The sequence below is a fragment of the Oryctolagus cuniculus genome, chromosome 1, assembly GCF_051225735.1.
Source record: "Oryctolagus cuniculus isolate XC-2025 breed Fujian yellow rabbit chromosome 1, ASM5122573v1, whole genome shotgun sequence".
NCBI lineage: Eukaryota > Metazoa > Chordata > Mammalia > Lagomorpha > Leporidae > Oryctolagus > Oryctolagus cuniculus.
This window is the reverse complement of record NC_142867.1, coordinates 197763227-197776248: the sequence shown is the minus strand read 5'-3', so window position 1 is coordinate 197776248 and position 13022 is coordinate 197763227. Positions and strand designations below refer to the sequence as shown.

The window sequence follows — 13022 nt, the reverse complement described above, 5'->3', positions numbered from 1 at the left end:
GGTTGCCAGAACTGACAGAAGAGGGGCAGTGACCGTGATGATAACGGTGGCTGGGCAGCATGAAAGGGTTCACCGAGTGGGATTGCTCCCAGAGATTAGGGTAGTGACGAAGCTCTGTCTCCTGAACAGTGAAGCCTGACCCTCCAGAGAACGTGGTCGCCCGGCCCGTGCCCAGCAACCCTCGCCGCCTGGAGGTGACGTGGCAGACCCCCTCGACCTGGCCCGACCCCGAGTCCTTCCCTCTCAAGTTCTTCCTGCGCTACCGACCCCTCATCCTGGACCAGTGGCAGCACGTGAGTGCCCTGCCCTGCCCTGCCCACATCCCAGTGCCTGAATCAGAGCCACGTGGCACGAGAGGCACCCATATCCCAGGTGCTGGTGGCTCCAGCATGGGACCTGGAGGCGATTAAAGAGGCATTCCAGAGGGAGGAGGGACCAGGGTCCTGGGGGAACAGGTGGCACTGAGGGAGGTGTCCGCAGGCGTTCCTGGCAACCCTCACGAGTGCAGTGTGAACGCATCTGTCTTGGTGACTGTCCAGGGTGCAGGGGAGGAACGCTGGAGGGGAGAGCAAGCCGGCAGATTTCCCTTTCTGTAGCTCTGCTCTCGGCGTCTCCCTCTTTATACTTCTGGGCCTGCGCTGGCTCCAAGGGGCAGCACAGTCCTGTCCCCATGGACTCAAAGATAGGCTCAAGGGGTCCGGATCAAGCAGTGAGCTCAAGCTTGGTCCAGGGAGTGAGTCTAGGCTGTGACTTAACATCAGGGCTCCAAAGCCAGACCTAGCCTAAGGGTCGGCTTGAGGCTGCCGTCAGGCAGTGGCCTGGGCTGGCAACCGAGCCGTGGTCTGGATACTGATCAAGCTCCAGTAGAGGGCTCTGGGGGGGGCAGCAAGGGGCTTGGGGCAGACTTTGGGGTTCTCTTGTATCCAGAGTCTTGTGCTCACAGGGCGGGAGGCGCTCTGTGTGGCCCATGAGGTCTGTGGGCTAGGATGGGGCAGCCCAGACTGCTCCCAGGGGTCAGCTGGTATTCCCACAGCTCCAGCTCCGTCTCCTGCCCCCCACCCCCCACCAATCTGGCCTTTAATGTGCGTAATTCGATTCCTGGGTGCCTGTCCAGGTTGCTGGCCTGGCCCCCACAAAGGCTGCTCACTCACACACTCACATGTTCCCTGACAAGAGTCCGGAGTCCCTCCCGCCTGGCCAGCTGCCCGCGCCTAATGCATTGCTAATAACCAGGGTCTAGTTTCACAAGCCCCCCTCCCCCGCTAACGAGCTACAGGCAGCAGCCCCGCGCGTCGCAGCGCACACGCCTTGCAGTGGACCTGGCACGCTGCCCACCACACACACACACGGGAACATGCACGCACACAAGTGGCTTCCAGCAGGAACTCTGTTCCATACATACATGTGACTAACATGCCAAGATCATGCACTGGCCTGTGCCGCGGGCGGGGCAAAGTGTGTGGGCTCCGTGTCGAGACCACGCGTGGCCTGTGGCACACCCTAGCCCTGTTCCCTGTCTCACTGGCCTCGGGGTTGGCTGGATTTACGGCTCTTGTCAACTGGAGATCTGCTGTGAGCAGAACCTGTTCTCCCCCATCCGTGACTTTGCAGAGAGGCAGGTGGATGGCTGGGAGGGGGTGCAGACAGGCGAGCAGAGAGAAACATCACTGAGGTTTTCAGGAGGAAAATGCACACCGCAGGGATTGCAGGAGGAAGGGCACGAGAAGGTCTGGCAGGGGCTGAGTCAGCACGGCCAAGGTGGGGGCGAGTACTGGGCCCCAGCGTGGGCTCCCTGAGGCCTGGAGGATGGCTGTGCCATCTGCTGCAGCTGGCTGGGCGGGGGGCTGTGGGACGAGGTGGATGCCGGCAGCTGGGGAGGTCCTGCCAGCTGAGGAGCCCTTCTCTTAAGGGCTGGATTAAGGGTCAGCGACAGCCGAGCAGGAATGGTCCCGGCGGGGCGGGTGTTTAGCCTAGTGTTGAAGACGCCATGCTCTGTATCTGAGTTCCTGGCTTCCATGGAAGCCCAGCTCTGGCTCTTGACTCCAGCTTCCTGCTAATGCAGACCCTTGGAGGCAGCAGTGACGGCTCAAGAAGTTGGGTTCCTGCCACCCACGTGGGAGATTTGGATTGCGTTCCTGGCTTCCGACTTCGGCCCCAGCCCAGCCCCCAGCCATTGCAGGCATCTGGGGAGTGGACGAGGCAGTGGGAGCTAGTGCTATCTCTACCTCTGCCCATCTCCATCTCTCTGCCTGGCAAATAAATAAAACACTAAAAAAAATAAAGAGAAAAAAAAAAAAACACAAAACAGGTCGGTCCAGGCCTAGGAGATGTGACCGACCACTAGATGAGAATTAGGCTCCTGGGCCACGTTCCTAGAGGCGTGGTGGCCACCGTGAGCCTACCAATGAGGTGGCAAATTGATCTGCTCCCCATGGCTCTCTCCCTTTGGGGAAAGATAGGTGTGGAGGCCTGAGGCTGAATGCCAGTCAGAGGGAGGAGGAGCTGAAGGACTTGGGGCTGCGTGGCCCAGGGAATCCGAGCAGAGCAGAAGGGAACTGGGGTGACCAGAGCTGCAAGTGAGGCCCCAGCTCGAGGAGAGGAGGGACTTCGGGGCTCACCGCATCTTCCAGGGTAGGAGGTAGGGTTCGCTGAGCCCAGAGTCTGGGCCCAAAATGTCTCTCCCACGACCCCAACCTTTGTCAGTGGCTGCTGCATCAGAGCCATCGACTCAGCAGGAACTGGAGGAGCTTCCAGCTCCATTTGGTCCCAGCTACACGTGCACAGACACACACACACAGACATACACACACACACATACTCCCAGCCCATCAGGTCAGGTAGCCCAGACCCCAGTTTTCTGCGGGGGGACTGGAAAAAGGGCCCAAAAAGGCCCTGAAGCCAGACATGGCCCAGAGCGGCCCCGCCTCCGCCCCTGCCGGCTGCCTCTGTTTACGAGGCGGCTTAATGAGGCAGCGGGTGCTGCTGAGATGAACCAGAGCCCAGCCTGGGCCTGGGAGGGGCGCCGGACAGGCAGCCGGCCTGGAGGCTGGGGGGAGACCAGCAGGATGGGGCCAGCCCAGCGGGGGTGGGGTAGCGATGCCTCCAGGAGGACATGGAGCGGCTGTCCAGGGGCTGCCCTCACCCCCTTGGGCCTCAGGGAGGTTCATCACCCCAGGGAAACCTTCCTAAGGGAGGCCCGGCTGGGACTGGGCTGGTGGGTGCACCGGGTGTCTGGGGACTTGGGCCCTGAGGTGGAACCCAAGAAAGTGACTGCTGGCTGAAGCCAGACAGGTGCTGTCCCCATGCTGTGGTCTTCACGATAACCCTAAGAGACAGATACTATGGTTAAGGCCATTTTACGGATGAGCATGGCAAGGCGCCAGGGAGTTAAGTCACTTGGTCTCCTAGCTAGAAAAGGGTGGGGTCACAATTTGAATTCAGGCTGTAGCCCAGCTCCAGTGTCAGGGTCTGTAGCTTTTCCAAACTGCTTCTGGGTGGCAGAGGAGGGCAACACAGCCCATCCCCCTCGGCCCATGACTCTCGTCACCTCCCAGCTGGGGCTGAGGTCAGGACTCGGTCAGGCTGGAGGTTGTGAGGGAGCTGGGGCAATAGGAAAGCCATCGTCCTCCCGCCGCTCTGTGCCCTTGCCAGTCTTCCTACAGACTGTCGCCCTCCTCGGGGGTCTCCTCCCAGAGATGGTGCGCCCCCCCCCACCCCCGCCAGGGGTGTCCTCACTCCCTGTGGAAGGCCTCACGGCCCCTCCCGCGGTCCGGCCGCAGGTGGAGCTGTCAGATGGCACCGCGCACACCATCACGGATGCCTATGCTGGGAAGGAGTACATCATCCAGGTGGCGGCCAAGGACAACGAGATCGGGACGTGGAGCGACTGGAGCGTGGCTGCCCATGCCACGCCCTGGACGGAAGAGCCACGACACCTCACCACCGAGGCCCAGGCCCCGGGTGAGCCCGCCCTCTGCCCCCTACCCGGCACTCTGTCCTGTTCCTCTGCGGGTGGCTGCCACACTCTGTGTACAAACCCCGCTGCCCCCCGGTCCTTGCCAGTGGGACATCCTTGGCAGGGGTCCTGGGGCAGAGGGGTCGTCCCTGAGCCATGGGAAGCAGGATCCGCTTGCCGGGGGAGGCGGGGCACATTTGAGAGAAGAGTCGGGGGCAGTCTGTTGGGGGAGGCAACACCAGCCTAACGCAGGAGGCAGGTCCAGTGTACCTCGTGAACCCCGCTCTGGGTGGGACCTCAACCCTGGCCTTGCCCTGAGTTTCACCCCATGCTCCCCAGAGACCACGACCAGCACCACCAGCTCACTGGCGCCCCCACCCACCACGAAGATCTGTGACCCTGGGGACCCGGGCAGCGGCGGCGGACCCTCGGCGCCCTTCCTGCTCAGCGTCCCCATCACTCTGGCCCTGGCTGCCGCTGCCGCCACTGCCAGCAGTCTCCTGATCTGGTAGGTGACGTGGGGATGGACCGAGGGGACCCGCCTCTCGGCCTCATCCCTCACAGCCCTGCCCTGTTCCCCTAGAGCCGGCGTCTGTCCGTCCGTCCGTCCGTCCGTCCGTCCCGTGAGGACGCGCCAGAGCCCCTGCAGAGGAGCAGGAGGCCGGAGCTGAGCCTGCAGACCCGGGTTTCTATTTTGCACACGGGCAGGAGGACCTTTTGCATTCTCTTCAGACCCAGTTTCTAGAGACCCCGGCGGGCCCAGGCCTGCCACCCCCTCAGCCTCGCCACACCACGCCGGCCCTCCTCCCTCCCTCACGGGAGCAGGGCCATGCAGCTAACCCACCCACCAAAGACCCCCTCACCCCTGCCCCCTCGGGCTGGACCCTCCAACGCCAGCGACTCCCAGGAGCCCTCGGGGGGCCTGAGGGGAGCCCCCTCACATCCACAGTTTCTCCTCCTGCCCCAAGCCTCCTGTCTGTCCCAGGGTCTCTGTTGCCACCATCAGATTATAAGCTCCTGGCGCCGGGGGGGCCCAGCCACCCCCTTCCCCCCAGCGCCCACACTTTTCAGCCCTCCCCACTTCTGCCCCTGTTTTGTACGTCTCTCCCCCAGCCCTGCTCTGCCCCACAGTATTTAATGCCCCGTCGGTCCCTCCTAGTCTGACTCAATGGTAACTTGCTGTATTTGAATTTTTTATAGATGTATATACTGGGGCGGGGGGGAGGGGGGCTCTCATTAAACGTCGCCATTTCATGAGCCCTTGGGACAGACCCTGTTTGGGAGGCTTCTCCTCCTCCCAGACCCCTCTCCCGTCCAGGCCTGGAGGAGGGAGGGGGTGACAGTTGGGGAGGCGGGGAGCACCAGTTCCATCTTCCAGAAGGTGCCTCTGGCCACGGTGTTTTCCACCTTGAGGGGTGGGGCTGGGGTTGTGGCCAGGGGCAACGCTGTGGGAGGTAGTGGGCCGCAGTCCCGGAGGCTGCCGAGCCCCTGGCTGGGGCAGAGGCCTTCCGAAGTTCCCTCCGGAGCTGCCGCCCTGGAGTCCCAGGGCCGGACATGGAAGAAGGTGTGGTCAGGCTTCATCCCTGGAGCAGAGGGGCGCGCGTGCATGTGCGATCCCTGACGTCCAGGAGCCAGTCCAGGTGTGCTGGCAGGTCGGGCCAAGGGCTCAGGGCCCCGAGTGTGCTAGTCCTGGGCAAGCAGGGGGCTGCCTGGACGAGGCAGCAGCTTGGAGCATGACGAGGGATTGGACCCGTGCTTCGGGACTGGAATTACAGAGTGCAGCGTGGACCCTGGGGTTAGAGGAGTTCGCACGTGACACGGCGCTGCAGAGGGTCTGCTTTTCCGGGGTGCTCAGTCTTCGGTCCAGCTCCTCACCCCGCCCACATTTCAGTCCTCAAACTGGGGCACCAGGGTACCTTTCAGGTCCAGCTCCCCTCATAGGAGTCGCCTAACCAAGAATGCCTGGGGCTGGGGCCAAGCTGGCAGAGTCCCCGACCGGGGATATGGGTGAGAGGCTAGGGCAGAGTCCCAGCCAGGCCTGGCCTTGCTCTGAACGCCTGGAGCAAGACAAGAGAGGTACAGTCACAGCCATATGCAGACTGCCCAGACACGTCCACACCGACACACACTCCCTGGAGCAGGTGCCCAGCACCACCCTGCTGCCAACCGCCCACCTGCTTGACATCACAGCCACTCCCAGCTCAGACCCTCAGAGTAGGCTCAGAGAACGGACACCTCTCATGTGGCATCATGCCCCAGGAAAGGGCTCAGGTACCAGTGAGGAGCTCCAGAGTGAGGTGGCTGGCGCCCCTCTAGGCCAGAGGAGACGGAGGTCTTCCAGCAGGGAGACCGGTGGCAGGCAGAGGCCTGGTGTCAGGGTGCGGAGGCCTGCGGCCTTGGGAGCTGAAGCACCACCACGTGCACATGGACATCCCGGAGGAGGCTGTGGACCTGCCTGTGCCCCCTGAGCGGGACCTGGAGGGCAGAGAGAGTCCAGGTTGGGGGAGGGGCTGCTGCCAACTCTCACCAAGGATGTGATATTCTTGGGCTGTGTCAGGACCGCCACCCTTCTCCAGCCCTGGGGAGGACGGGCTGAAGTTAGGGGGCTCTCTGGCCTGTGCTGACTTCCTTCCTTGAGAGCCTTGGTCAGCCCTGACCCACCCACCGCCCACCCAGGGCTTGGGCATCAGCAATCTGGCCTCCATTAGCAACATGGGAAAGCAATTATGTTGGGCCTGGGGAGGAGGGGTCCTGCTGGAGCCTCAAGAGGCTGAGGGAGGGGAGGATGAGGGCATCTCCCTGCCCCCCAGCCCTATCCCGAGCCCAAGATGGCGGCAAGGGCCGAGGTACTGCCTCCCGCTGGACTGGGCACATCCCGAACCCTCCATCTTGCAGAGGCTGTTCCCCTTGGAGGGCCTTGGCTGCTGCCTGCCATTACCTCCCTCTAGTCCTGCCCTTCCTCGTCCACCTCCCACAGTGGTGCTGGGAGGCTAGGGATTGGTACGGACACCAGTTCTTGGAGCTATAGCCGACCTTGGAGGACCAAAACACTGCTCAGGGGCAGGGCCACGGGGAGGTTTGGACCCCAGCCTTCTAGCCCACCGGCTCTGTGTGCTCCCCCGAGATGCACTGGGGATGGGCCCCCTCCCCCACCATGTCCCGGCCTGTCGCTGTACCCCCCCCCCTCCAGGGTTCTGTTCCATTCTCACAACTCTGGACTCTTCTGTGCATCCCCCACCCCTCTCCCCTCCCTGGCCGCATCCCCACCCCCATGTTTGTCTCTCTCTCAGAGTAGCTTTGCCCCACTGCCTACCTTTGTGTTTCTGTGTGCCCTTTCTCATCCCTGTCTCTGTGTCTCCATCCTTGGTCTCCTCCCAGTATCCGCTCTACTTACCCATCTCTCTGGCGCTGTTCCCTGTCTCTGTCCCTCTTCCCTTGTCCTGCCTTTCTCCCTACCTCTTTCTCCATCTTTCTGCCCTCATCTCAGTCTCTCTGGGTCTCTATCTCCATCCCCACGTGTGTGTGTGTGTGTGTGTGTGTGTGTGTGTGTCTACCTCCAACCCAGTCTCTGTCCATCTCTCCTGGCTCTGCCAGTCTTATCTTCTCCTTCGCTTCCTTCCATGTGGACCCGCCCAGGGGCCAGACCCCGGCCTGTGGCCGCTGCTCTGCTCTGGCCTGAGCCGGGGGCTGTCCTGGCTTCTGCTGCCCCCTCTCGGCCAGCCGCCTGCCCTTCATTCCTGCTCCCGGGCTGGCGGCTGTCAACAAAATAAACCCCGCGCCGCCAGACAGGAGACAGGGCTACTTCCAGGGCAGCCCCAGGCCCTGCGGGGGCTCCAGGCCCACCCGTTGCGTTCACTCTCTCTGGGGCTGGGACTCGGAGGAAGTTCATTTCCAGCCAGAGAGAACCGAAAGCTTGGCTCCCGACCCCAGCTCGGTGTCCCGTACCTGTGTGTCATTCTCTCCGGAGGTCTGCGCGTCTACCACGCCCACAGCCCGGAGCCACTGCACCCTGGCAGGGTTGCACCCAGGCCACAGCCACAGGGGACAGGAAAGACGGGGGGGGGGGGGGGGCGGGGAGAGTCAGCCCCGCACCGTTGGCTCTCGGAGGTCAGGGAGAACCCGAAGTGCAGAGAGAGGCTGGCAGGGACCTTATGTGACAGTGGCACTGTGAGCGGGAGGCCAGCGTGGAAGTGAGGGGGACGGAGGGGGCGTGTGTGACAGGCTTAGTCTGCGGGAGCTGCAGAGCTTCTGTTTGAAAGAGCCTGAGGGCCGGGCCAAGGGCGCGCGGGTCTGAAGAACAGCGCCTCTGACCTGCCCCGCTTGGCCTGGGACTTGCTCAGTGGTGGCGCTGAGCGCCTTTGGTAGCTGGAAATCCTTGCGCCCCAGAGGGCGCTACCTGACGGCGCTGGTCCGAGCGCAGAGGCTGGCGGGGGCCGTCTCAGATAGCGCTGGTCTGATGGGGGCCAGTAGGAGTAGAGGGGCTAGAAGAGCTAGAAGCTCTTTGGGGCAGGGACCAGGCCAAAAAGGCGTCTTCCTGGGCAGGGGCCTGGGGAGTGGCCGCCAGGGGGCAGGGCAGGTTCTCGGGAGACTGAGGAACCGGCCCCGGAGCGGGAGCCGGACAGGGCGGACTGTGTGCAAAATAACGCCCACGGCAGCTCAACTCACGCCGCTCTGCTGTCCTGGGCAAGTGGTGACGACGGTGTGCAACCGTGCGCCACGTCGTGTGTGGCCGGGTGACCGGGGGCACATCTGTGACACGGCGGAGAGTGCGCCTTGGGGCTCACCAGGACCGGGAGGCAGTGGGAGCAGAGCAGTGAGGGAAGATTCCCTGGGAGGGGCCGAGGGCGCGGGGGAGTCGGGCTTCCCGGCTTGCACCTGCCCCTGCCCACCACAGTATTCCCTGAGAGTCCAGATGCAGGAGCTAAGCGCTTGGGTCACGTCCAAGGGCAGCCCCCATGCCAGCCTACCGTGCCCAGGCCCTGCCCGCCACCTCTCCAGCTGCTCTCCTGCTTCTTCAGCGGGCACGCCTCCCGCTGGACTCCCCGCTGTGCCTAAGTGTTCCTAAGCTCCCCTACTTCCCTGCCTGGATTCCCGCCCAGCTTCTGTGCTCCGTGTTGTCCTGCGAAGCCTCTGAGGTCCTTCGGAGCATGAACTGCTCGCTGTTCACTCCCTCTTTACTGAGGCTTGGTGCTGTGTGCCATGGAGTCATCCCACAGAACTGAAAGTATGGGGGCTGGGGCTGTCCAGAGGAGCGGATCTGAGTGGGGAGGCTTGGACAAGGCATGCATGGGTGGATTCTCTGGGTTAGGTTGACAAAGTGAAGCCCTCACAGAATCGCCCCTCCCACCCCCACCCCACCCCCACCCCCCACTAATAAAATCAACAAAAGCCAAAATGAGCCAAAATTAAAATGCTGTCACAAACTCACCAAGTCTAACCAAACAAGGAAATCCTCTTCGTGGGGCTGTGGTGTAGTGGGTAAAGCTGTTCAGTCCTGGCTGCCCCACTTCCTGCACTGCTCCCTGCTAGTGCAGCTGAAGATGGCTGAAGTGCTTAGGCCCCTGTACCCACATGGGAGACCCAGAAGAGACTCCTGGCTCCTGGCTTCCGTTTTTTTGTTTGTTTGTTTTTGTTTTTTTTTGTGTTTTTTTGTTTTTTTTTTGTTTGTTTGTGTTTTTTTTTTTTTTTTTTTTTTTTGACAGGCAGAGTGGACAGAGAGAAAGGTCTTCCTTTGCCGTTAGTTCACCCTCCAATGGCCGCCACGGCCGGCACACCGAGCTGATCCAGTGCCAGGAGCCCGGTGCTTCTCCTGGTCTCCCATGGGGTGCAGGGCCCATGGACTTGGGCCATCCTCCACTGCACTCCCGGGACACAGCAGAGAGCTGGCCTGGAAGAGGGGCAACCGGGACAGAATCCGGCACCCCGACCGGGACTAGAACCTGGTGTGCCGGCGCTGCAGGCGGAGGATTAGCCTATTGAGCCACAGCGCCGGCCCTGGCTTCCATCTTGCCCAGCTCCAGCTGTTGCTGCCATTTGAGGAGTGAATGAGTGGATGGAAGACCTCTTTCTCTCTCTCTCTCTCTCTCCCCCCCTCTCTGTCTCTCCCTCTCTCTGTCCAACTCTGCCTTTGGAATAAAAAAAAAAAAAAAAAGCTTAAATACAATAGCTGAAGAAAGTACAGAAGATCCTTGCGCAGAAAGAGTGGTACCTCTCCTACCCTGTGCCCAAAAATACCTCTATGAAAAGGTGAGTCAAAAAACACCAAGAATGCTCACAAACATCTTAGAAATGGGAGACGTTCACTGCTGGGTGCAGAAGCAGGCTTAGGAAGACCCTGGGGGAAAGCTCTGGAAGTAGAAGCGCCGATGTTTCTCTCCCTCTCTCTCTCTCTCTTTTTTTTTTTTTTTTTTTTGGAAAGAAAGTTCTTTTTTAAAAGATTTATTTATTTATTTATTTATTTGAAAGGCAGAGTTACAGAGAGGCAGAGAGAGAAAAAGGGAGAGAGAGGTCTTCCATCCGCTGGCTCACTCCTCAAATGGCCACAATGGCAGGAGCTGGGCTGATCCGAAGCCAGGAGCCAGGAGCTTCTTCCGGGTCTCCCATGCGGGTGCAGGGGCCCAAGGACTTGGGCCATCTTCTGCTGCTTTCCCAGGATCTGAAGCGGAGCAGCCGGGACTCAAACCGGCGCCCATATGGGATGACGGCACTGCAGGCGGTGGCTTTACCCGTTGCACCACAGCACCAGCCCCTATGTTTCTCTTTAAGACCTCAGCAGAAGCAAGCAGAGCCCAGCTGAATCTGGGGAATGGGTCTGAAGCTGGGAGGGAAAAGCCATAGCCTAGAGCAGTGGGACACACCCACCCACACCTGCAGCAAGCTGTCCCTAGGGCGCTCAGAGCTGAGCTTCGTCAAGGTCAGCAGGAAGCCCTGCCAAGCTGCCCTCAGGTCACCCGAGAGTGGCAGTGGTTGGGCTTGGAAGCAAAGCTGCAGCTCCTGCGGGAAAGAAACCAGTCCAGACCAGAGGGGAAGGGGCGCTCATGGACGTACAGGAGCCACCATGGCCGTGGGAAATGGCCTGGCCTTTAGGTCCAGAGGCCGCAGCCAAAACAGAGGCAAGAAGGGAAGAAAGAGGGACAGTGGGTAGAGGGGAAGACTGCTAAGAAATCTATGAAGACCTGGATGTAGGAAAAACACAAGGGAGGGAATCGTGTTGGCGAGGCCTTGCTAATGGCAGGAAATCGATAGAACAAAGAACTCAAGGACGAGGTGATCAAACAGCGGAAGGAGACGGGAAGGGAGGCTGGTGAACTAACCTCACAGAGGACCAAGAAAAGCACCGCAACAGGTGTCGGAAAGACACAGGAAACAGCGGCAGGGCTGCCAACCCGGCAGTGGTGTGCGGCCGAGGCTGCAGATGTTGCGAGTCCATGTGGTGAGGAGAGATAAAGTTATTAAAGCAATTAGGGAGAGGATCACGGCGAGGGAGGACAAAGACCAGCTGCCTCCGCGCACCTCTCAGCAGCCCTGAAGTAGAGGTTCCAGAAGAGAAGCACAAAGAGGTATTAAGCTATGAAATACAAAACGCTTCCCTGCGAATGAAGGGAGAAATGAATGTTTAGCCTGCAAACGCACACTGCATACCAGAAAACCTGACGTGGAGGCACGGACATCGAGACCCGCTGAGGAGTGGGCACTGTGCCGCGGCGGGTTAAGCCACAGCTTGGGACCCCTGCATCCCGTATCAGAGTGCCCGTTTGAGTCCCGGCTCCTCTGCTTCCGATCCAGCCTCCTGGGAGACAGCAGATGCTGGTGCAGGCGCTTGGACCCCTGCTACCCCTGGAGGAGACCCAGGTGTTGTTCCTGGCTCCTGGCTCCAGCCCTGGCTCTTGTGGGTATTTGGGGGGAGTGAATGGAAGATATCTATTGTGCGAGCGCTCTCTCGCTCTCCCCACCCCCACCTCTTGCTCAGCCCTTGAAATAGATGAAAATAAATAAACATTAAAAAGACATTGATTTAGTTACCAACCTTTGAGGATAAAGTAAGAATAGCTCAGGCCCTCGGCAGAAAAAGCGACACACAGGGGAAAGCGCAGTCTGATGGCGGATGTCTCCAGAGTAACGTTTGAGGAACAAAGATGATGCAGCCACGTCTACAAAGTCCGAAGGGGTAAAAAGTGTCACGCCAACCACCACTAACGAATGGCTGACCTCAGTGATGGATGGGGGGGGGGGGGCGCAGAAAATTCATAAACCTTTCTAGAAAAAACTACTCAGTGACAAAATCCAGTCGGCCTAGAGATTAATCAAAACCAGGAGTCCGGGAGAGGAGATTCGTGGCCACAGGGCTGGTGGTGACATCAATTCCGTTTAGGTTAAGACTCAACTGTGGGAACTTTAGTGGCAGAAGCGAATGTAAATATTATAAATCCTGATAAAACAACACTGGCTACATAATCTGGGGTGGAGACGAGGGCAGAGGCACTAATCACATTTGCTTTCATAGTTCAGAGTCAAATAATAGCATAGAAAACTGAAACATAATGATAAGAATCCTACTCCAACCTCTTAATCGAAACCATTTTTTCTGAACTTCAGAGAGGCCTTCTAGAAATATCTATTCTTTGAGATGAAGAAATATTTAGCTGCAGATCAACTATTTCTTCATTTTCATTCAGTGTCTGGTCCCTCTATTAAATTCAAGTAAAAGTACATTTTCTACTTGTGATAAAAAATATAGCTTCTATAGTATGTCCTATTAGGACTATAAAAATAGTCCCGTTCTGAGATATGCTTTCTGCCTGTCTGGGGCTCTCTCACTCTCCCAATGCTTCCTTCTCTCTGTGTGTTACTTCCCAAACATGATACTGAACATTCTGGGTCATGAGATTTTGAATTATTTGTTATATTTTTCCTTGTATACTTTTGTATGGCTTATTAATTTTTAAAAAATCAAGCATGTATCTTTTTTTCTGTCTGTTATTTTTATCTTTATTTAGAAGGTAAGAGAGATAAAGAAAGAGATAAAGAGACAGAGAGAGACAGAAAGAACTTCATGCCCCAAATGTCT

At 59.1% G+C, this 13022-nt stretch overlaps 1 protein-coding gene across 3 annotated transcripts in view; it reads left to right on the top strand.

The window, feature by feature from the left end:
- Positions 1-5212, top strand: part of CNTFR (ciliary neurotrophic factor receptor) — a 38685-nt gene extending 33473 nt beyond the window's left edge. For all 3 annotated transcript variants that reach the window (XM_070053561.2, XM_051844557.3, XM_051844550.3), the window contains 4 exons: positions 130-293; positions 3780-3960; positions 4295-4463; positions 4539-5212. In XM_070053561.2, the coding sequence (XP_069909662.1) occupies positions 130-293; positions 3780-3960; positions 4295-4463; position 4539 (515 nt within the window). In that variant the 3' untranslated portion in view covers positions 4540-5212. The remainder of the gene's footprint in view (positions 1-129; positions 294-3779; positions 3961-4294; positions 4464-4538) is intronic.
- The last annotated feature ends 7810 nt before the right edge of the window (positions 5213-13022 follow it).